We start from the raw sequence: 22,905 nt of genomic DNA, 5'->3' as shown, positions 1-22,905 counted from the left end.
TTACCGCTCTCATCTTAAAATTTGGTCTACCCAATTTCCAGCAACACTGCCGTAAGTTTATATTCATTTTTTAGAAAATTTGGCAACTTGGAGTTAAGTTAAAATTAATTTTTTTTTTTTTTTGAAAAAGTTTCTTTTAAATCATGTTTAAAGTTTCTTTGACTTATTATCTTCTGAATGAGACCTAGGGTTTTGAAATCGGACGCAAATTGGCGGAGATATGGGCCTAAAAAAATTACATGTTTTTGAGGGGGTGACCGCAAACTTTTGATCGGGAGTGTATGTGTCAACAGGGGGTTATTTTTGAGGGGTTGTATTCTCTTTGTTTTAATGTGTACTTTAACCAAGATTTTAACAGTATGCTGATTCTACACTTGTCTAAGCATATATCAAAATTTTGTTGAGAGTTGATATAAGTAGGATGTGAGAATGCTTTGGTATAGGCTCTTCTATAGGAACTTTCTGTTAAATCTCAGTAATCATATCAATTGATTTGATATTTTTTCACGGCTGAATTTTGTTGAGATGTTGAATTCTCTGCAACCTGCTATCATACAGCCATTCCATAAAAAAAAAGAATAGACTCGAAAATAAAAGTGCTCCGATATTGCTCAAATTTGGTAGAAATGATCTTTACTAAAAATAGTAAGACCGTGTTGTTTTGTTTGTTTGTGAGTGGCCATTAAGAAAATAGGGGGTCCTAATTTCTTTTGTTTTTATTTTCGAACCGTCATAACTTTTGAACCAATTGACCGATTTTCAATCTTTTTTTACGAATGAGTAGATTATAAGTCCTAGATTTATGAAAAAAATATGAAACAAAATAAGTTAACTTTAATATGTATGCAAAAATGGTAACAATATCAGTTTTTTTTTTTTCATTTTTTATTTATTTTTTTTTTAACGTTTGCCAATTCTACACTCGCGCAGATTTTTATGATTTTCACAATGTTGGACCTATCCTTTTTATATTTTTAAACGAAAGTTTAACTATGTTTACATAACATATGAAAAAATAGAAATGTTCTTCAAGTCGTTTTTGAGCTGCATTTTTTGAAAGACTTCAGACTGCAATTCTTTTTAAGAGTGCACGTTCAGCGTGCCTGTCTGGGTCATATTGACCCCAACATCTTATTGGGGTAAAGAAATCATAATATGAAGGAGTGGATTTCGAACGAAACATCTGGAGAAATACCGGAAGAAACTACGATTGAAATTCCCAGAAGGAATCTTTGAAGGAACTCTCGAATAAATCCCAGAAGCAACTTCGGGACAGTCTTGAAAAATCATGGAGGAATCCCAAAGGAATTCAAGGATGTATTTGTAAGGGAACTCCTTAAGGAGTCTTCGAAGGAGCTTCTGGAGGAATCCCAGAAAGACTCTAAGAAACTCCATCTTCAGTGTTTGAGCGTTGGTAGTCTTGTATTTTTTGGCGACAATGGCGTCAAGTTGCAGGTAAGGAGACGGAAGTGATGATTGCAATCGCTTGTAGCCAACAGACCGTTGAGTCTTCTGCGCCTGCACAAACTCATATGGATGTCGGTGTGATAGTGGGAAAATGTTTTATTTTTGGCACAGGGTTCATGTTTCGGTGCATGGATGCCAGACGTAAAGTGATAGATTGTGTGAAGATTGCTGTGAAGCGGCACACAGTTCGCTTCGTTGCGTAATTTGTAGGCGTAATATGATATATTGACACTGTGTCGTGATGAAAGTTGGAAAGAAGAGCAACGACTTTTTTAATCCATTTCTGGTTGTAGCGATCGCTACGAACATACGAATTTACATGAGATGTATATGTAGGAGAGAAAGAAAGTAGATAGAGAGATACAAAGTATGAGGAAAAGGACGAACCAGAAATTGACCCAGGACCTTCTGCAAATGAATCAGAAGCGATTGCCACACATAGACACCACAGCGCCTATGCATCTTATTCTTTATTAGGAGCACGTAAGAAATTGCTAAAACAAAGAATGTCGACGATGTCTGCGGTTTCCTCGCCTTCAACATTTCAAAAATAAGCGTAACTGCGTTTTGAAACAGCATCATTTTCAAAAGTTATGATCGTATTTCTCCTTCCCTCAACATTCTTCCTCATTATCGGGAAGAGTAGCATTTCTCTGCCAAGTAAGAGTTTTTAGATTAATGGTTAGTTTCCACTTCGTACGTACTGTGCAAAAAGATAGGACAAGTAATGGTCAAGTAATGATTCCGCTTCAAAATTACTTGTGCAGTTCGCAGATGGCAAGTAAGGAAAAAAGTGTAACACTCGTAACGCCTCCCGTGCGAATTCATGCAATGGCAGGCAAAGAAAGCCCTTAAATTAATAACTGTGGAAGCGCTCTAAGAACACTAAGTTTAAGAGAGGGCAGGCCAAGTTCCAGTGAGAACGTCGATCCATAAAGAAGAAGAAGTAGAAGAAGAAGAAGAAGACGGAATACGGCGAAGCAATCAATCACAACCTTTATTTGGCAAAGTTGTTTTGGTCGGCTGTATGAATCGATAGAGCTTCGTTACGGGTTGTTGCGATCAAATTTTACTTTTTTTCATACAACGTTGACTAAGTCTTAATGTCCGTGTAGCTGCCGGCTTAGAATAGCACTACGGACCACCTGCTCCGAGGGTAAAAGTCCACCAAACAGGTAACCTTAATCCAAGGTGTCAGGCGACCCGTGCTGAGGGATGAATGTTTGAGGGGGTTTAAAATATGCTCGATCTCTAACGGAGCCCGTAGCGTGGGTAGATCGCTTTTTTGGGTTGCGTTGCGGTGAAAGATCTACCAAACCGAAATCTAGTGTCATCCTATTTTTCAATTTTGGTATAGTTTTGAATAAAACTGAGTTTACCAACTTTACTTTGCATATAGTTAAAAACCTCACCATCTGAGGCTAAACTCAATGCAAAGGAAATCAAATTGGGCTAGGGATCCATGTACAGGGGATGGCCAAAATGTTTGGGATAGGCAACTTTTTTTCTCCCACAAAAAAATTCAACATGCTGTAACTTTTCATAGAGTGCATCAAAAAATCTCAAATTCTGACTGTTTGTCAACCTATTATATGTGCATCATTGGTACAAATTTGGGCTCGATTGATTAATATTTCGCGAAGTTAGAACCGTTTGAGTAAAACACTATTTTTTGGACAACTAATTTTTGAACTGTCATATCTCGGAAACCAGTGAACCGAATTGAATGAATTTTTTAGCGTTTATCAACAATATATTGATACTTAATACGACGTTATAAAATGTAACATTTTCTCACGGCGAATTAAGTTATACCCGGTTGAAATTTTTACCCATATAGAGGAAAATAAGTCAAATTTACCATACCACACAAAAATTATTAAATGTCTAAATAGGCTCTAATATATCTGATAAGAGATAATTTGAGAACGGAAGTGGAAAATCTCTGGATATCAACACTAAAATATATTGACATTGATGTGAAAAAATTACATTTTTTCGAAAAAAATTCAAAAAGTGTCAATCCATGATAACTTTTTTCAACGTTTAAAAAGTACCTATGTTTCAATAGTTTGTGAAGCATTTACATATTGTTAGTGTACGTTCAAAATTTCCTTCGATTCGGTTCACTGGTTTCCGAGATATGACAGCTCAAAAATGAGTTGTCTGAAAAATAGTGCTTTACTCGAACGGTTCTAACTTTGCGAAAGATTAATCAATCGAGCCCTAATTTGTACCAATAATGCACATATAATAGGTTGGCAAACAGTCAAGATTTGAGATTTTTTGATGCACTCTATGAAAAGTTACAACATGTTGATTTTTTTTGTGGGAGAAAAAAAGTTGCCTATCCCAAACATTTTGGCCATCCCCTGTATGTACTAACTCTTCGAAGACTTTCTAGTACGCAAGGAACATACTAGAATCCTTATTACTGAACACATGTTCCATTATTGGAATGATAGCTGCTAATGTTAAAAACCCGAGTCCTAAACTTCCTACTGGGGAGAATTCAGCAGTAAAACAAGGGAGATGCTAGGTTTCCGATGCATGACCAATATCAGTACACCTGTTTTGTTTTCTAAGAAAACAAAACAAAAACTGTATCAAAATCGATACTTTATTGCCCCTCAATGGCAATTGAGTAATGCGACATGCACTACACTAAGGGTACGAGTAATGTCACAATGGATCTAAAAACTGGTCGCAGTGACAAACCCGAACAGGAAAAAAAAGTCTTATGTATATAAATAAACAAAATCAAAAGATTGTTATTAAAGTTGATAAATGAAACTGTAGAAATTCTGCATAGGGGTGATGTTTCCCGTGTACATTGAGATATAAATAACACAACTTACTACAATTGTAGAAAAGATATAACACCCCCAGAAGAGTTCGCATGCGATGAAAGCTCCAATGAGCTATTTCTGACTCAAAAGACTAACCATTGTCGTTTCGAATCCGGCAACCATAATAAATACCACTGACACCAGAAGCAGAAAGCACCGTTTCTAATTTAAAACCATAGTTTACGCTCTATAGTGAATGCACCGCATAAAATATAACACAGTAAAACTCTCCCCACAGCTCTAGACTAGCAATGGCGAGTGCCTAGTTTTACATCCATGCAATATACAAAAAAACACACAAACCTATTATACCGTAATATTAAAACATAAACATAAAACAAGAATTCAAATTCGAGTTCTACATATTTGTTATTCATGCAATCTTCTGTCGTTTTTTTTTTCTCCCTTCTTTCTCTCATCCACAAAATGCAACAACTGCCCTCGCAACACCATGGCGGCGACGGTCCTCTGTGGTCATCAACTATGGCCGTGGCGCGGCACATCCTCCGACCCTCGCTTTTCGGGGGTGGTGATGAAACCCACATCCGACATCATGGTTCGGTCTGCTGCGTCCACCATCGGCATCGTCACCACGCTACCCGGAAACCCGGAAACACAGGGCGCTGGCTGTACGGCACTACTGGTGGCAGTCGTATCGCGAAAGCTAGAGTTAACACGAGCGGAAAAGCATGTACACAACTTCATGATGGATACTCAGCTGACGAAGAGGGTAAGTGTGATGGTGATGCTAGATGCTAGACTAGCCGTCAGCACTGAGTATAGCTACTGTAGTGGATCAACGAAATTGAATATTTTCGGTCTTTTCCCCATCTGGGACGGTTGACATAGTAAGGCATCAGTGCGATAATAGTGATTTTGGAGAACACTTGTACTACAAGGGTTGGGAATGTTGTGTCCTTCCAAGTTGATAGGGATCTGGTGACAGCAATTTCATGAGGAAATGTGGATGAAACAAGTGCAAGTAGATATGTAGAATTAAAGAGAACATGTAGCTCGGGTAAAGGTCCTTATTCTCTCAGTCATTTTTAAATACATTGTACGTTTCCCTTGGAACGGTCAATAATCTATATATATATAAATGAGTTTGAAGTCCTTTTGAGGCAACAAAACTCACGAACGGCTGAACCGATCAGGATGACTCTTGCATGGTTTGATTCGTATTCAAGGTGGCTGTGTTTATATGTACAAAAAGTAACGAACATTAACTAGAAAAGTACGAAAATTGATAAAGTACTGAAAAACTGAGAGGAAATCAACATGATCGAAATAAAACCAATCTAGAGTGCGGTGCTATTCTGAGCTCAACAGTTGTCAAACCACCACAAGAAGGCAAGACAAAGTTTGCCGGGACAACTAGTATCTATATATATTTATATATCTTCTATATATATAAAAATGAGTTTGAAGTTCCTTTGAGGCAACAAAACTCAAGAACGAATAAACCGATCAGCATGGCTCTTGCATGGTTCGATTCGTATTCGTGGTGGCTGTGTTTATATACATAAAATGTTACGAAAACTATCCAAGAAGTATAAAGAATGTAAAAATACTGAATTTGCATGAGCCGAGAATTTTGGCGTGATTGAAATGAAATCAATCTAGAGTGCGTTGCTGCGATGTCCTCAACAGCTGTCAAACCACCACAGCTTGGCAAGTCAAAGTTTGTCGGGACAGCTAGTCTATCTATATATATAAAAATGAGTTTGAAGTCCCTTTGAGGATACAAAACTCACGAACGGCTGAACCGATCAGGATGACTCTTGCATGGTTAGATTCGTATTCATGGTGGCTGTGTTTATATGTAGAACAAGTTACGTAAATCATTTTAAAAAGTATTAAAATTGTGAAAATACTGATTTTTGATGAGCCGGGAACAAATTTAGCGTGATCAAAATTAAATCAATCTAGAGTGCGTTGCTACGATGACCTTAACAGTTGTCAAACCACCGCAGATCGGCAAGACAAAGTTTGCCGGGACAGCTAGTCTATATATATAAATGAGTTTGAAGTCCCTCTGAGGCAACAAAACTCACGAACGGCTGAACCGATCAGGATGACTCTTACACGGTTCGGTTCGTATTCGTGGTGGCTGTGTTTATATGTACAAAAAGTTACGAAAATCAGCTAGAAAAGTAACAAAATTGAATAATTTTGATTTTTCATGAGCGGGGAAGGAAATCAACACGATCGAAATGAAATCAATCTAGAGTGCGGTGACGTTATGAGCTTAACAGTTGTCAAACCACCAAAGCTAGGCAAGACATCGTTTGCCGGGACAGCTAGTATAAGTATAATAAGGAACCGTCGTTGGGGGTGAGAATGTGTCAAAAACGCATACTTCCACAATCATCTTTCAATAACTTTGCTTCTTGCATGGATAATTCCTTTGATCATTGAGATGTTTCATCGAGCCTTAAAAGTGGCATTTTAAAAAGGCCTTACTTTCAAGCTTTTTTCAATGATTTATGAAAAATTAACTAGTTGCTCTAGAAACCTATTTGTGAGACAAGAGCTGCTGGCAACTACGAGGATGGTACCATAAAAAAAATTGATTCGATATTCGCAATATTCGATGAGCTATTTCAGATAATGCTTTGACCCAATCTTGCCCCTCTGACCCATTGTCACCCCCAACGACGGTGCTTGTTGTGCAAATACACGAAAAGATGATACATTGGAACCTGGGGTTTGTTGCCAAGGGCTTTCAGGGGGGGCACCAAGAGATTTCAGGGACCTTTCAGGCGGTCACAACGGTTTTTAGAGGGATACCTGGAGCTCTCAGGAGTGTTTAACCCGTTTGTGATGGTCAGTTTTCTCGGCTGGGCACATACGACCCATCCGTCTTCAAAGGGTTAAGGGGATTTTCAGAGGCCTTCAAAGGAGTCCGATGCGGTTTCAGGGGCGTTATCGGGTGTCTCAGGGGGTTTTATGTGGCCTCAGGGGTGTTACAAGGAGTCTCAAGGGTTCCGGAAGGTCTCAGGGGTGTTTCAGGAAGTTTTAAGAGGTACCAGGGAGTACTCAGAGGCGTTTCATGGAGGCTCCAGGGAGTCTCAGACGAGCTTCAGGGGGTGTCAGGAGCGTTTCAGAAAGCTCCCAGGTGGCCTCAGAGACGTTTCACAGGAAGTTGCAGGAAAATTTCAGAGGATCTCAGGGATGTTATGTCACATGAGAACTCAGGGGCGTTTCAGGGATCCCAGTGAATCTCAGGTGGTTTTAGGGGGACCCAGGGGGTCTCAGAGCCTCTTCATGGGTCTTGGAAGCGTTTTAGTACGTCTCAGGGAGTTTCAAGGGAGTCCTATGGGATTTCAAAAGGCACAATAAGGACTCAGGGGCGGTTCAGGGGATCTCAGGGATGTCTCAGGGGGTTTCAGGTGTCCTTGAACGCCCCTAAAACCTCATGGTACCCCCTGAAACCTGGAATCCCCTTGAAACGCCCCTGAGATCTCCTGTTATCCCCATGAAACCATTTGGAACACCCCTGAGATCTCCTAGTACCTCCTAAAACTCCCTAAAATGCCACTGATACCTTCTGAAAAGCCCTTGAGACGAACCTGAGACCTCCTTGGATGCTTCTGAGACCTCATGATACCCAAAACCCGCTGGGACCGCTTAGAATCGCCCCTGAGCTCACTTGGTACCCCTACTGAAAACTATAACCCCTCGAACACGCCCCTAAGATCTCCTGATACCCCCTGAAACGCCCCTGAGATCTCCAGGTATGCCCCTGAAACCCCTTGGGTTCCCCTTGAAACGCATTCATGATCATGATAGGGAGTCTTTGATGGTTTCAGGACTCCGTATCACTAATTCGGTGCTTTAACCAACTAAACCACAGAGTAAATTACGATTCTGCGAAATGGAAAATCAATCTGGATTCAAAGCACCATCCTAACTGAGTTTGTATTTCACAACTTTATCTCTCCTTCGAATCTTACATGTTAATCTTCCGCACTCTCGTGGCCTACGAACAACAAGTGCGTAACGTTGATCGCTCAACCCATACTGAGCTTTTACCGATGAAATAGTCGGTGACGAAGTATATGTTAATTGTGCTTCAATACAATCATTCTAAAAAAAATACGCTCGCATTCGTTCACATTCGGGTATGACTCAAACAAAAATCCTAACTTGTCTGAACTACCAATTGATGATCGATGACTGAGATACCAGAAAGTACTTGCGGGTTTAAAATACAAAACTTGAGGAAATTCTGTAATACAGAAGTTAATATTCTTCTGTGCAACAGAATTTTTACTGGAAACTATCGAATTTAGCCCCTTTTACAGTAAACTATGTACAAAACTCCTAGTTTTGATTTTTTCTAATGATTGATAGTAGAAGAAAACCAACGTCAGTAATATATTTATTCTGAGCCAACCAATCATTGGTATTCAACTTCGGGTACGTTTAAAAAAGCCTCAATTGCCACTAGCCAGATAAAATCACCCACATTATAACACATCACCGTACTTGGTTTCATCCATTTTATACACATCTCGTTCCATCGCTCATCGAATCCGAACGGAATACGAAACGTGTGAATGATTTCCGGCTGAGATTGGCACGCTACCATCGGCATTTTCTCGCTTTTGTGCTTCCACACATGCCTTCCGCCGGAAGCAATCGCTTCTGAAAAGTATCCACAAGATCAACGGAGGTGGCCTACCAGAGCAACCGGTTTCCTCTGACGTTTGTGGTCGATTTATGTGGCAATTGAGGCAGTCCGTGTTATGAGTAGGCAACGAAAAAATAGCCGATGTGGTTGATGTTTTTCATTTCTTGAATTTGTAGGAGATATTATTCCGCACGAGTGTCCTTATTCTACTGCATTTGAAAATATTATAATGTTTTTAAAGAATTTATTGGTTATTATCGTAAAGCACTATTTTTTCTTCTAAATATATCTGTGATTAAATCATATTTTAATGGTCCTTGTTAAAAAAACAGAAAAAAAATGCAGTGCCAACAGCAAAAAAATATTAAATCAAAGTTTATGAAGCACATTCGGATCCAATTAAATTTTATTTTTCATTTTTTGCTCTTTGAATTTATCGCAAATTCATTAGCCTCTGTGATATACAGCATCAACTTGAATTGAAATCTGAATCTAATTGATGCGAAAACCGAACGGTCCAGTAGTACACTTAGATAAATGATAAAAAAAACTGTTTCCCGTAGCTCATGATTTGTCTATTTCGTTTTTATTTATATTGGCAGCTGAAAAATGCAGCAGCAAACGTTCTGCGTGAAACCTGGCTAATATACAAACACACCCGGCTGGTGAAGCGCGTCAATCCGGGCCGAGTGCGGACACATCAGAGGAAGTTCCTGTTGGCAATCTACGCGTAAGTATCGGGAACCATGTGCCAGAGTGCATTGATTGGGATAAATTTATAGCCAGCAATAAATTGGGCTGCTATGGAGTAGTTTAGATGAATATAATTGGAAATGAAATTTTAAGGACAGGTCTATAGATAAAAACCACGTTGTTGAGAGAAACTTACACATGCCAATTGGTCAACTCATGACTTATTCTGCTAGAGTAAAGCGTTATGTCTAACACTTTCTCTCTAGTAGATACCATGAAGGTTAGGTGGTTGCCTATGTTATGTAATCCATGATCTGTACTACTTGAATATTCCATCAAACTGGAGCCTCTCAAGTTAATGTCTCAGAAATCCCAGATGATATTGTAAGCAATAGCATACCTGCCAACAATTAGCAGAACGCCTTTTGAAGTGCGGTATGCGATGACTTGCTTGAAAGCACTCGTAGGGGATGACTCATCATGTGGTAAATAAACCGAACAATATACGTATTTCCAGTTGAGATTTCAGCAGATAGGGGAACTTACGTATTTCAGGCAGTTTTGTTCTCTTCGTCATGAGGGGTTTTTTGAAACTTATTGAACTCAAATTTGGTGTAATATCTTTGCCAACCAAGCTGAATTATACATCCAAATTTCAAGAAATTTGGCAGACAAAAACCCCTACCCAGTCAACACATGATCGCATATGATGTTGAATAGGATGCAAACGTGGAGGCGATATACACAGATAAAAATAATGAGATTTACTCGTCATGTAAACTTCAGTTTAGTCATGTAAATTTAATGATATGATGCTTTACATGATATATCATGTAAATTTGTGTTATATGTCATGTAAACATACAGAGTCAAGCTGAATTACATGACATATAATGGAAGTTTACATGACATTTTATGACTTTTACATGATACGTCATGTAAACTTCTGTGACATCCCACGCTTCAATCATGTGCATCATATGTCACAGAATTTTACAATCTTTTTTCGATCTGTGCACGCACACTTTACACGCGGTTAAGTGGGAGCAAGTACGCATATGGCCTCCACTTTAGCATCCTATTCAACATCATATAAGACTTTGTGTTAACTGGGTACTGACGTAGATAACTAACCTACCGATAAAACCCAGACGAGTTAAGCATCGATTGCGTTGTAGACACGCACACAGGCTCGAGGAATTACACGCAAGTTTGCCATTTCACTTTTACTGAAAATAGCAAACACCGGGTTAACAAGGTTTCCTAGATAGAAATTCCCCTTACGAAAGTTAGGTTCTTGGACTAAGGCGTTGCTGTTCTTTTATGCTGAAGACAGATCTTAGCTATCCTAACCGTAGACACTACCCAAACTAGGCAAGATTAAACTTTTTACAATCATAGCACAACAAAGAATAACAGCAATAACTCCAGATCGGTATCGTTTGGAAAACGCCAAAGGCGAGGACACACAGAATACACTGTGTAAGTCGCATAATGCGAAACCTTATTGGTGAATATCTAAACTAATCAACAACATCTTCCCGCCCTTATTTAGCCTCAAGTTTGAAACTACAGAAGGGCAGATGATTGTCTCGTAAAAACACAAGGTCCATCGCGCTATTGTTCCGGTTAACGCAGTAAGGGCAAAATACTGTGGAGGGTGCCCTGGTACTCCACAGAATCCGTTTGCGATTAGGACACTACACAGCTATCTAGGCTGATCGAGAAAAGAAGCTAATATTGATGATCAACTTCATACGGACCCGAAAAGTCGTCGAAGTTTTACAATTGTGTTTTATGGCTGACTCGGAAGGCCGGATTAAATTTTCGAAGGACCATAGTGCATAGCTTTGGGTTAAAGCCATTCGCTGGCACATGAACGCTAACACTAGTTTACAGCATTTTTGAACTTGGTAAGCTGATGATCATTTTTGGTGTAGAATCATGCTCTGAATTCGAAAACGCGAAAGAAAAAAATTACAGTAGAGCGGAAATTTTTTCGACTTTCCATACAAGGTTGATGATTTGAAATCAATTTTTGTTCTATTTTTTTTTTTTTTTTTGCTTTATTTACATTTATTCTGACTGTAAAGTTTATACAAACTGTGACCAGCCAGTTAGCTGGAGAAACTTACAGGTGTACAAGCATCTTAACTTAACAACTTAAACTACAAACTTAAATCTAACATCGAATTCATATATTATTTCTATACACAAATGAACGAATTTTTCTTTTAAAAGTCGTTATATTCAATTCAGATTTCAATTCATTAGGTAGTGCATTAAATTTTACAATTCCAGAATAGAAGACATTTTTCAATGCTAGTTCAGTTCTCGGCCTAGTTAAATAGTAATTCTCTCTACTGCGAGTGTGAAAGGAATGCACATTTTGAGCTTGAACTAATGGAATGTTGCATTTTACATGCCCATATTTAATTTTGTAAATCAGTAATAGCGTATTATATGTATACAATTTATTTAATGAAAGTAAATTTTCAGAATATAAATTTACAGTTGGGGTCAACATTGGTAATTTTTTGATTATTTTAATAGCTTTGTTTTGTAGCACATTTAAACAATGAAGCTGTGATGCTCCAACTGAACCCCAAATACTGTTCATATAGTTTAAATGAGGAAGAATGAATGAGTTATAGATGTTCCAACAGCTTGATGTATTCAGGCAGCCACGCGCTTTTTTTAAAGCAAAGATTATCGGTAGTATTTTATTTCTAGTTTTTTGAATATGATTCTTCCATTTTAAACTTTTATCAATTTTTAACCCTAAATAGTCTGTTTCAGCTACCTGTCTCAACTCAACTCCTGCAATACGTAAAGTAAGATTTTGACTGTTGTTTCCTCTAGAAAAGATCATGTAATTTGTTTTGTCTATGTTGATTTTCATGAAATTGGCAGAAAACCATTTACTGATTAATTCCAGGTCTTGCTGCATTAAACATTGCAACTCATTCATACTTTTTGCCCTATATTTCAAAACCGCATCATCCGCGTAACATTGCAATTCACCTTTTAATTCCAGAATAAAAATATCATTTATGTATATATTAAACAAAAGTGGACCCAATATTGATCCTTGAGGAACTCCTGTTCTAATAGTGGCTGAATCACTTATTGAATCACCGACACTGCAGGATTGCTTACGATTTGTCAAATATGATTGAATTAAAACTATTGAAGATGTTGATAAACCGTAAAATTTCAACTTTTCTATAAGAATTTCATGCGATATACAATCAAATGCTTTTGAGAGATCGATAAAGATACATGCAACGAAAAATTCATTATCTAATCCATTTATCACGTAGTTCATTAGTTCCAATGTCGCTGACTCTGTGCTGCATTTGGGCATGAATCCAAATTGTTTGTTACTAATCAACCTATTTTGGACGATATATGTCTTCAATTGCTGATTGAGAATTCTCTCAGGTATTTTTGAAATTGCAGGCAAAACTGAAATGGGTCTGTAATTGGTTTTCGTTAATTTGTCTCCTGACTTATATAAAGGAATGATTTTTGCACGTTTAAGACAATCATCAAAACAAGAAGAATCTATCATACAGTTGATTAAATCTGTTATTTTTGGTGCTAATACATCTTTATATTTAACTAAAAATTTTACTGAAATTTGATCGGTCCCAACAGCGGACGACGAATTTAAGGAAAGTATTGTATTTTCGATAACATTTACATCAACATGAGTAAAAGCAAAGCTCTGTGCGTTAGGAACTGCCATGTAATTCTCAAAAATGTTTCCTGAGTCATTGATAGGTTGGTTACAAATTCCTACATTTACAAAATAGTCATTGAAACATTCTGCCACATGTTTATCATTTGATAGCAATATTCCATTTTCATTTAATGATATTCTTTGTATAGTACTACTTTTTGAGGGCCTTTGAAACACTATTTCTCGTAAAACTTCCCATGTTTTCTTGTAACAGTTTCTACTGTCGATAATTTTATCGGAATAGTACTTTTCTTTGGCAACTTTAATTTGGTTTCTTAACCTGTTACGTTCAGTTACATAAACCGCATAAATATTAGCTTTAAGAGCAGACCCTTCCGGTACACGCTTGTAACGCCTAAATAATATATTTTTTTGATTGATTGCACTCAAAAGTCGAGAATTTATGTAAGGCTTTCTGATGTTCTCCTTTTGTTTGAAGTGAACGGTGGATTTATTGCTTTCAATCACAGTTTTTAGTTCTGAACTTAATTCGTTGAAACTTTCACACTGCTCTATTTGATTCAATAGTGTTGAATTAGAGATGTTTTCATATCTCAATACTGTTTTATGAAGGTAACGCTGATTTGTTTTTATTGGGAGATTTAAACTCAAAATAATCGTCTTATGATCCGAGAGGTGACATTCTGTATCTTTTACCACTAGTAGCATTCTGTATTCAAAAAGGTTGGTGAGAAAATGGTCTATAGTTGTAGCAATTGTATTTGACTCTCTTGTAGCATATTTTGGATCCATACTATTCAATACTATGAATCCCATACTCTGAACTCTATCTAAATACTCTTCAACTTGGGAACTACTGGAGTCTAATACGTTAATGTTAATGTCGCCGCAGATATACATTCTGTTTTCATTTGATGCAATTCGCTCCAATTCATTCATAAACAATGCTGAATTTCTTCCAGGATTATACACACCAAGAACCTTCAGATTATAATCAATCAGCTTTATCAAAACAAAGTTACATTCATTAACACAACTACACAAAACCAACTGGCTTCTTAGCTGAGATAACACGAATATAGATACACCTCCACCGCGATCTTCTCTACAACTGTGGTAGGCATCATACCCTAATAAATTGCATATTTCTCCGTCATATAACCATGTCTCAGTAAATACAACCACATGAACAGTTCCATGCAAATCGTGTATTAATTGGCTTAAATCATCCATTTTATTTCGGCAGCTTCTTGTATTCAAGTGAAGAATATTCAAACAATCATTTGAAAGAACACATTCTGTGGAATAACGTATATCAATTTCATTTATTAATCCTTCGATTCCAGCCATTTATAAACCGCAAAATACATATATTCAATACGATCCGACAAAAACAAAAAACAAAACGAAGCTAAGCACTTGGCAATTCATAGATATTACACACTCTAATTATTTTTGAATTTTCATCTTTTCGTAAAAACACGAATCCATTCGAAAACCAAACAAAACGATAATTGTGATCCTTTCTAAACTTTCGAGCAGCACCCAGAATACGCTGGTTACTTGGTGTGAGGTGGTGATTGATGTAAATCCGTTGATTGACCCCGAGACCTATCTCGTCACATGCAACTGGGCGCTCCTTGAAGGCACTCATGAATTGATCCTTGAAAGTAATGTTTGAACAGCGCACTAGAACTGGTTGAATGTCCTTCTGGTTTTTTGATGCAAGTCGGGATATCCCTAGAACGTTCGCGGCATCATAAGGAATGTTCAGGAGTCTTGCGATGCGTTCCAACAACACAACCAAGTTTTCGTCATTTGTTTTTATCATGTTCGAAATGAGGAAATTGCTCTCCAGACTTTTCTGTTTGAGAGCATTTACCTCGCAATACAGTTCATCTAGCTGATTACGTAAAGTACAATTTTCTCCCTTCAATGTGCTGATATCTTCCGTAGTTGAGCGAATATCGTTGCTGTGCTCAGAGAGAGTTTTTTTAACGGATTCAAATTCATCCGAAATAAACTGCTGAGAGGATTTTATCTCATCGACATCCAATTGCAATTTGCTGATTGCCCCATCAATACGTTTCGCAACACCGTCGATACAGGTCATGGTACGGCTGTTTGCTTGTGCAATATCTTGTTGGATCAGTTTACGAAGTTCAGTAAGAGACAATACAGAAGAATCCGTGTTATCTTCCGAAGTTATCACCTTTGCAGCATCACTTCCTTTGCCCATTTGGACAACATTTCTCTGCTGAGCCATAGTGCGTTGCTGTTTGATCTTGCAAGCCCTAGTTTTGCTTTGGACAATAAGGCCGGAACAAATCTCATTTTCTTCTTTTGTCACTTTGCTCGTTGACTCGTCAAGGGGGGGGGATGATAAATAATAAACGTATTTCATGAAAAATTACCCAAACAATTAGGCAAAATCGTCAAACTCATCGGATTTGTTAAGAAATTTTCTCGACGGCACTAATTTCACGTTAAAATTTTTAAAATTCCTAAATAATTTATTTGTGCCCCCCCTCAAAATGTCGAATTCCGACAAAAATTTTCCGAGGGGGGGGTGACATTAGAGAAAATCGAAATTTGTGTCAGCCTAACGTCCTCCGGAGAACTACTAGCAGGCCTTTTCGTTTTGTTATGTTTTTTCATTCGCAGAATCAAAACCGCTCTCCAATACCAGGCTGATGACTCTGACTCCGACAAACAGTCAGACTGTATGTGATCGATTACTACACAAAAGTACGTTCTACCAACGCAACGAACAAACACTTCTACACTTCTTGAGAACAATCGTATCACATTTACTTTGAAGAACGTTGATGTCTATAGGTTGTTAGATCACTTTCAGAATATATTTTGGCAAAAGATGTACCAATTTTGCAATTTAATTTCCAATTTTTACCGCAAAAGATCACAATTGGAAATATCTGACACGCTTTGGTGTTGTGACTTAAGTTCACTGATCGTTGGATCAAGCCAGAACAAATTTTCGTTCACTTTATCAAGCAATAAACTTCCTAGTTTTTGCACTCAATAGAAACCGAACCGCTCGAGCTAGATGCTTGGTTAACTTATTTTATGCAAAGGCGCTCATTTCAAACATCTTATTCTCCGTAATCAATGTTCCGATTGAGCTGAAATTTTTAATGTAACTCGCCTACATATGATATGTCAAATAAACGTCGATGAAAATCTAAATTTTGCGACCGTCACGAAATTATGAAAGATTTTGCACGCTAATAACTCAGCCATTTATTGACCGATTTTTAAAATTTTGCCATCAAACAATCTCAAAACTATGTCCCTTTCATGTCAAATAGAGAAAACTATTGATTTTCAACAGCAAACTATTGAAAATTGCGGAAAAGTGAACCTATGTTTTGATTTTATCCAGCCAATCACGAGCGAGCACATTTTTTGGGTTTTCTCGCTTGGTATATAAGTTATTGTCTTCTTCTCATCTTCCATCATTCTTCCGCGACACCTCGAGGGGAACGCATCGGAGGACTGCTAGCCAGTTTCTCCGCTTGCTTCTCCCTTCAGTATGCTTTGGCTAGCCGAGCGTTGTGGTCGTCGGCTGTTGCCACTTGCTTTACCAGTCGTCGTCGCGTCGCCGTGCGCGGTACCAGTGGGCCCGCCAACCAGACCGGATCAGCTCTGCGAAAATTTTCTTCATTCTGGCTTCATCGGGCGTCCGGGCAGCGCAAGCCAACATTGGAATTAACACAATTATGGAACGCGCTTGCAGTAATACTGCAAGTAAATTAAAACAGCCCTTGAAAGGGCTACGAAAATGTCCCACGGGAGTGAACCGAATAATTTTCTCAGGAGGAAAGCCTCCTTCAGTATGTTCTGCCCAGGCATGCGCGGTGGTCGTCGGCTGATGCTAGTCGTCATGGCAACGCTGTGCGCGGTACCAGTGGGGCCGCCAACCAGTTCACACCGGATCGGATCTGCGAAAACTTTCTCCATCGGGCGTCCGGGCAACACAAGCCAACATCGGAATCAACAAAATTATGGAACGCGCTTGCAGAAATACTGCAAGTAAATTAAAACAGCCCTTGTAAGAGCTACGAAAATGTCCCACGGGAGTGAACCGAATAATTTTCTCATGAGGAAAGTCAATCACTGTGAGCGCTATGTGAAAATTGAGCTGCGCTTTGTCGTAACATTGAAATATTCAATTCAAATGTGTGAAAACTGTGCTAGTTGATTGGCAATTGGAAAACATTTTCTTCAACTCAGATGATGAAGAAATTTTCATTTTGATGAAATGTATTACTCAGTGTTGCCATATTTCAATGTGTGTAAATCTTCGCAAAATTCTTAAATGTTCTTTACAATTTTGCCGAAAAATTTATAGATTTATAGAAATTATTTGTTAAACATCATAATTGTGCTGATCGATTTGCAAAAGTTCAATGAGATAATTATTATTCGTAAGCATTTGGTGTGCATTGTGCAAAAATCTGTATGGCATCACTAATTTTCACCCCTCTTTCATCTAACCAATCACGTGCGAGAGGGGAATTTGAACTTCTTTGCCGTCCAGCTCTCTAGTATATAAGTTATTGTCTTCTTCTCATCTTCCATCATTCTTTCGTGACACCTCGAGGGGAACGCATCGGAGGACAGCTAGCTAGTTTCTCCGTTTGCTTTTCCCTCCAGTATGCTTTGGCAAGCCAAGCGCGATGGTTGTCGGCGGTTGCGCTTTCGTGTGTTCCCTTCGCATCGTCGTCGTGCGCGGCGCTACTGGAGCCACCACCAGCCGGTTCAAACTGATGCACGGCAAAACTGTTACGACACGGAAGCCTTGCTGCCCGACGACGTTTTGCACAGCATCGTCACGCAAAGCAAACTCTGCCGATCTGGATTTGGTTGTCATAATTACCGAATTTCACCTCATGTACGCAAATTGAACAATAATAGATCAGCATATAGATTTAAACAGCCCTTCTAAGGGCTTTGAAAATGTTTTCCACAAGAGAGAACCGAATAATTTTCCAAGAAAGACGTCGGGACACAAACTTCTACGCATCTTTCATCATTCATTCACACCTCGAGGAAGACGCATCGGAAGACTGCTAGCCGGTTTCTCCGTTTGCTTCTCCCTTCAGTATGCTTTGCATCGTTGTGCGCGGTACCAGTGGGGCTGCTAACCAGTTCACACCGGATCAGATCTCTGGTGCGGCAGGAGCGAAAACTTTCTTCATTCTGGCTTCAAAGGGCGTCCGGGCAGCTTTGTAGAAGCCAACAAAATTACACCGCTGAATCGCGCTTGCAGTAAAACGGTCCTTGTAAGGGCTACGAAAATGTCCCACGGGGGTGAAACAATGATTTTCTTAGGATGAAAGCCCGGGACACAAGTGTCAATCGCTATGAGCGCTGTGTGAAAATTGAATAGCGCTCCGTCGCAACAATGACATATTCAATACAAATTTGTTCAAACTGTGCTAGTTGATTGGCAATTTCGAAAACATTTTCTTCTTCTCACATGATGAAGAAAATTTCGTCCCCTTAATGCTAGAACTAGATAACTCGAAAATCATAGTTTCGAGAAAAACGACTTTGAAAATTTCACAATTTTTCATGCAGTTGTTCCAAAGGTATGGAGCTTTTAAAATAAATATTTTTTAGCATTGATTGCTTATTCAGCTTCTACTCTTTCTGCTACAACAAAAAGTTTTGAACTATTTTGGTTTAAACTTTTGATAAAAACAATAAATGGTTGAAAAATGGTCGAGTTACCTAGTTATAGCACTCAAAATGCAACATAAATAATGGAGGAGATGTTCTGAGATACCTAGTTTTTACCACTATTGATATCATTCTTTTCAGTTTTCTTGTTGCAGTATGTAAATTTAAAAGGGTTCACTATTGAAATTATCGTGTAATTACTAAATTTACTAAGATGCCTGCTATTTCACCACATGACACCTCAAAATGTTCATAAAACAATCGTCTACGAACAATCACAGTTTTAGCTAAATCAATACAAGTAAAATATTTCAAGTTTTTAGGCCTAAAATGCAAAAACAGTAGTAGATTTTCAATCTACTAACAAAAGAATGACTAGTAACATTTCCACGTCCAAGCGTCCCATAGCTTTGAGCCGGTGTGGTTGGAAATAGATATGATTCTCTTAGTTACCTAGTTATAGCACTCAGTTCGTGTATTCTACACTGAGATACCTAGTTTAGAAAATGGCGAATATTTTCGTCGTTTAAAATCGTATTTCATTGGTCTTTGGATATATTATAGAGCTCAAAAAGCTCGATATAATGGTATATTCAACTCAAAAACGTCAAATTTCAAGTTACCTAGCTCTAGCATTAAGGGGACGATTTCATTTTGATAAATGTATTACTCAGTGTTGCCATATTTCAATGTGTGCAAGTCTTCGCAAAATTCGTAAATCTCTACAATTTTGCCTAAAAATTTGCATGATTTATCGAAATTATGCAAATTTTCAATCGAAAGCATTTGGTGTGCGTTGTGAAAGTGTCGAAACCACCGAGAATTTAAAATCAACTGCATCAAAGGCGCGGCGCGGAAAATTAACCATGTTTTATCGCATAGGAGCTCAATTTTCTGTAAAATTGGTTCGAACAGTTCTTTAAATGGTCAACTATTTTCTGAAAGAGGGTACGGTGAGTTTTCCGAGAAAGTTGCTACCGCCAAGAATTTTCATTCTGTGGAAATCAATCCGCATCTTGTCGCGGAAAAGGCAACATTTCTCTAGTGCGAAAATTGCACTATTGCATTCCTTTTCATCATAACAAGTGTTTGAAAATTGAGACTATCAAACCAATTATTCTTACAAAGCCTATCATCGTCGCTGTTCTGACATTTGCTGGCAGAACAACGAAATTATTGATGACACGTGCAATATGTTTAACAAATTCTGGTTCAAACAATTCTTTTGAGGGCTTCATCAGCAGTTTTCAGAAAGAGTAAACGGCAGATTTTCTGACAAAGTGACGCTGGTGGTCACATAAGTGTCAAAACCGCCTGATTTTGCAACCTACTCCTAAACTAAATGCAACAGTCTTATCACCTGGCCGTGTCACCGAATCTGGCGAGTACGCTTCCTTCTTGCGTGTACAGTGTATAGTTATAAAGGAATTTCTTCAGGCTTTGCTTATGCTTCAAACTTTGTAATAAATATTTCCAACACAAATCCCCAGAATCCACCAGAACCTTGTAGAATTTACATTGTTAAAATTAACGATTTCCAAACCATTAGCCACTACAAATTCTATTATTGATCCAAAGAAATTGCATAGTAGTCCTTTGTCGTTCATAACAAAATGTTTTACGTAGTTTACGTCATGCGGTTGTGTCTTGTACACACCCCTCTGATTTTTCTTATTGAAAAAAATACATTTCTTCAAAAAAATTTGGGAATTTTGCTAAAACTTAAGAAGATTGTCCCTAAAACTCGCCAATATCTTAAATTTCATCAATCTGACGCAAAACCTGTATTCAGATGATCGAATGGTATTGTATTCAGCTTTCAATTTATGGAAAAAGATTTAAAATTGGTTGAAGAAAACGCAATATTTTTAGATTTTAGTAAATTACATATTTTGAAAAGTTGCAAAACTCGATATTGAGCTAAAACTTAAAAACTGTTCTACTTAAAATTTTTTGAAGGTCGGTTTCGAAATCACCACTAAATTGTGCTTCAAAAATTTTGGTCGTTGACAGAAGTTCACGACTTTCGTTTTATTTTGTAAACTTGTGTAATCAGCCGCCATAGACACTTCTAACACGGAGAACAGATGTCTCTTCCCTTCTCTATCAGCTTATGACAAAAACTCCCAACGGAGTCTATTACCTGATGTCGTTGTAAACATTGTAAACGTTTGTGTGTGTGTGTGTGTGTGTGTGATCCAACTAACCCCCACTGTCCGGCAGTGATATTATGGAAAAAAGATTTCTGCAATACCATTTTGATGCTACTGCAAACGGCTTTAGTCCGGGAGTTAGAAGGTGATAGCTCTATTGCAGATTCAGAGACCCATTTCAGAATGGCTGGAGAGACACGTCCATTCAGAAGTCACTTTCACTTACAATAAGCCCCGCATGTGTGCATTACCGTTATCAAATGGATAATGATACTGCAAACACACTTCCTGATTCAAAGATAGTCTTCGAAACTGGCACGTATTTAGTTCAATTTGTTGTACAATCAATGATCAGAACAATCTCACCGAAAACCATCCAAGGTAGCGCTGCCATCACCATGGTAACGTATCCACGCCGCAGTCAGGCTTACACCTCCTCTCGCACAGTCAGGTCACTCCTCGTCTCACCACCACCTTCGCGCACGCAATCCGTCATCATTAGAACACACGCACCCTTAAATGAAACAACACAGCACACGAGTAACTTTCACGCAGCGACCGAAAAGACAAAAGAATTTTCACGCAGATTTGTGTAACACCGGATCAGCACATTTTTTGTGTTGATTCAGTGTTACACAAATCTGCGTGAAAATTCTTTTGTCTGTTCGGTCGCTGCGTGAAAGTTACTCGTTGCGCTGTGTACATCGAGTTCTGCGTGCGTCACTTTATCTCTCTCAAAATTATGGGCATGAGGCTACAATATTTGATTCTAGAACTCTCTGAACACTGATGGCGTGGTGTATTAGCCTAAGCCGTAGAAAAACCCGAAAAAAAACAGAACAAACATTCCAAACATGAAAAGCTGTCGGTTGGCAAAACGTGGAATAGGCTAACATTACGACACTCCCGATAGGAATTCCGGCACCGCGTGCGTTATCCGACCTGCTAGCAGCGACATGCAATCACACACAAGACAATAAAACGCCTCCGGATGGCGTAGCGCTACCAATCATATCACGATTTGTCGGTCAAAAGCTTCAGCAACATGGAATTAATTTTGATAATATTTCTTCATAATTCTTCACAATTATTCACAATTCTTCACAAAACCACGAATCACTGTACAATTCACCACACAACATAAAAACTCTTTCACACGCGGATACGGATGGCGTAGCACCGGCCAAACCGTCGGCATAATCGCGAAGAAAAAAACGAACAAGCGGACGCGAAAGGATTTGTGACGAGCAGCTCTAAACACGTCTGCACGCGGCAACGCCTACTGCGCTTCCTGTAAACATTGTAAACGTTTGTCCTGAAAATTTCATAAAATTTGACAACTCAAAAATACGAAATTTTACAAGAAAAAACTAGACATTTTGTTAGAAGAATTGCTAAGGATGAACATAGCAAGCACGCTATAGCCTTTCCGACTACATAAGTGTTGCTGGTATGTTAGAAATTTTTATATCGGATTTAAAGAGTCAAATTTAGGAGAGAGGTGATTTGTTTTATTTATGTTATTATATTATCCAATCAATGAAGAAATCAATGCAACAAAATATTAATTATGATATTTTTTTCAGGTTACGAAAGGTGAAAATGGACCAACGAAAACTAATGGACAACGCCAACACGATAACAGATATGGCAAAGGTGAGAGATTGCATTTGCTTATTATTATAATCGATAACT

General features: G+C 38.3%; 1 protein-coding gene across 11 annotated transcripts in view; it reads left to right on the top strand.

The window, feature by feature from the left end:
• The window catches only part of LOC109399236 (small conductance calcium-activated potassium channel protein), an 807,467-nt gene that overhangs the window by 769,613 nt on the left and 14,949 nt on the right, over positions 1 to 22,905 (top strand). For all 11 annotated transcript variants that reach the window (XM_062859436.1, XM_062859434.1, XM_062859433.1 and 8 more), the window contains 3 exons: positions 4,936 to 5,046; positions 9,555 to 9,682; positions 22,797 to 22,866. In XM_062859436.1, the coding sequence (XP_062715420.1) occupies positions 4,936 to 5,046; positions 9,555 to 9,682; positions 22,797 to 22,866 (309 nt within the window). The remainder of the gene's footprint in view (positions 1 to 4,935; positions 5,047 to 9,554; positions 9,683 to 22,796; positions 22,867 to 22,905) is intronic.

Source organism: Aedes albopictus, chromosome 3, assembly GCF_035046485.1.
Source record: "Aedes albopictus strain Foshan chromosome 3, AalbF5, whole genome shotgun sequence".
Lineage (NCBI taxonomy): Eukaryota > Metazoa > Arthropoda > Insecta > Diptera > Culicidae > Aedes > Aedes albopictus.
Note: the sequence above shows the minus strand (reverse complement) of the source record. Positions and strands in the feature narration are given on the sequence as shown.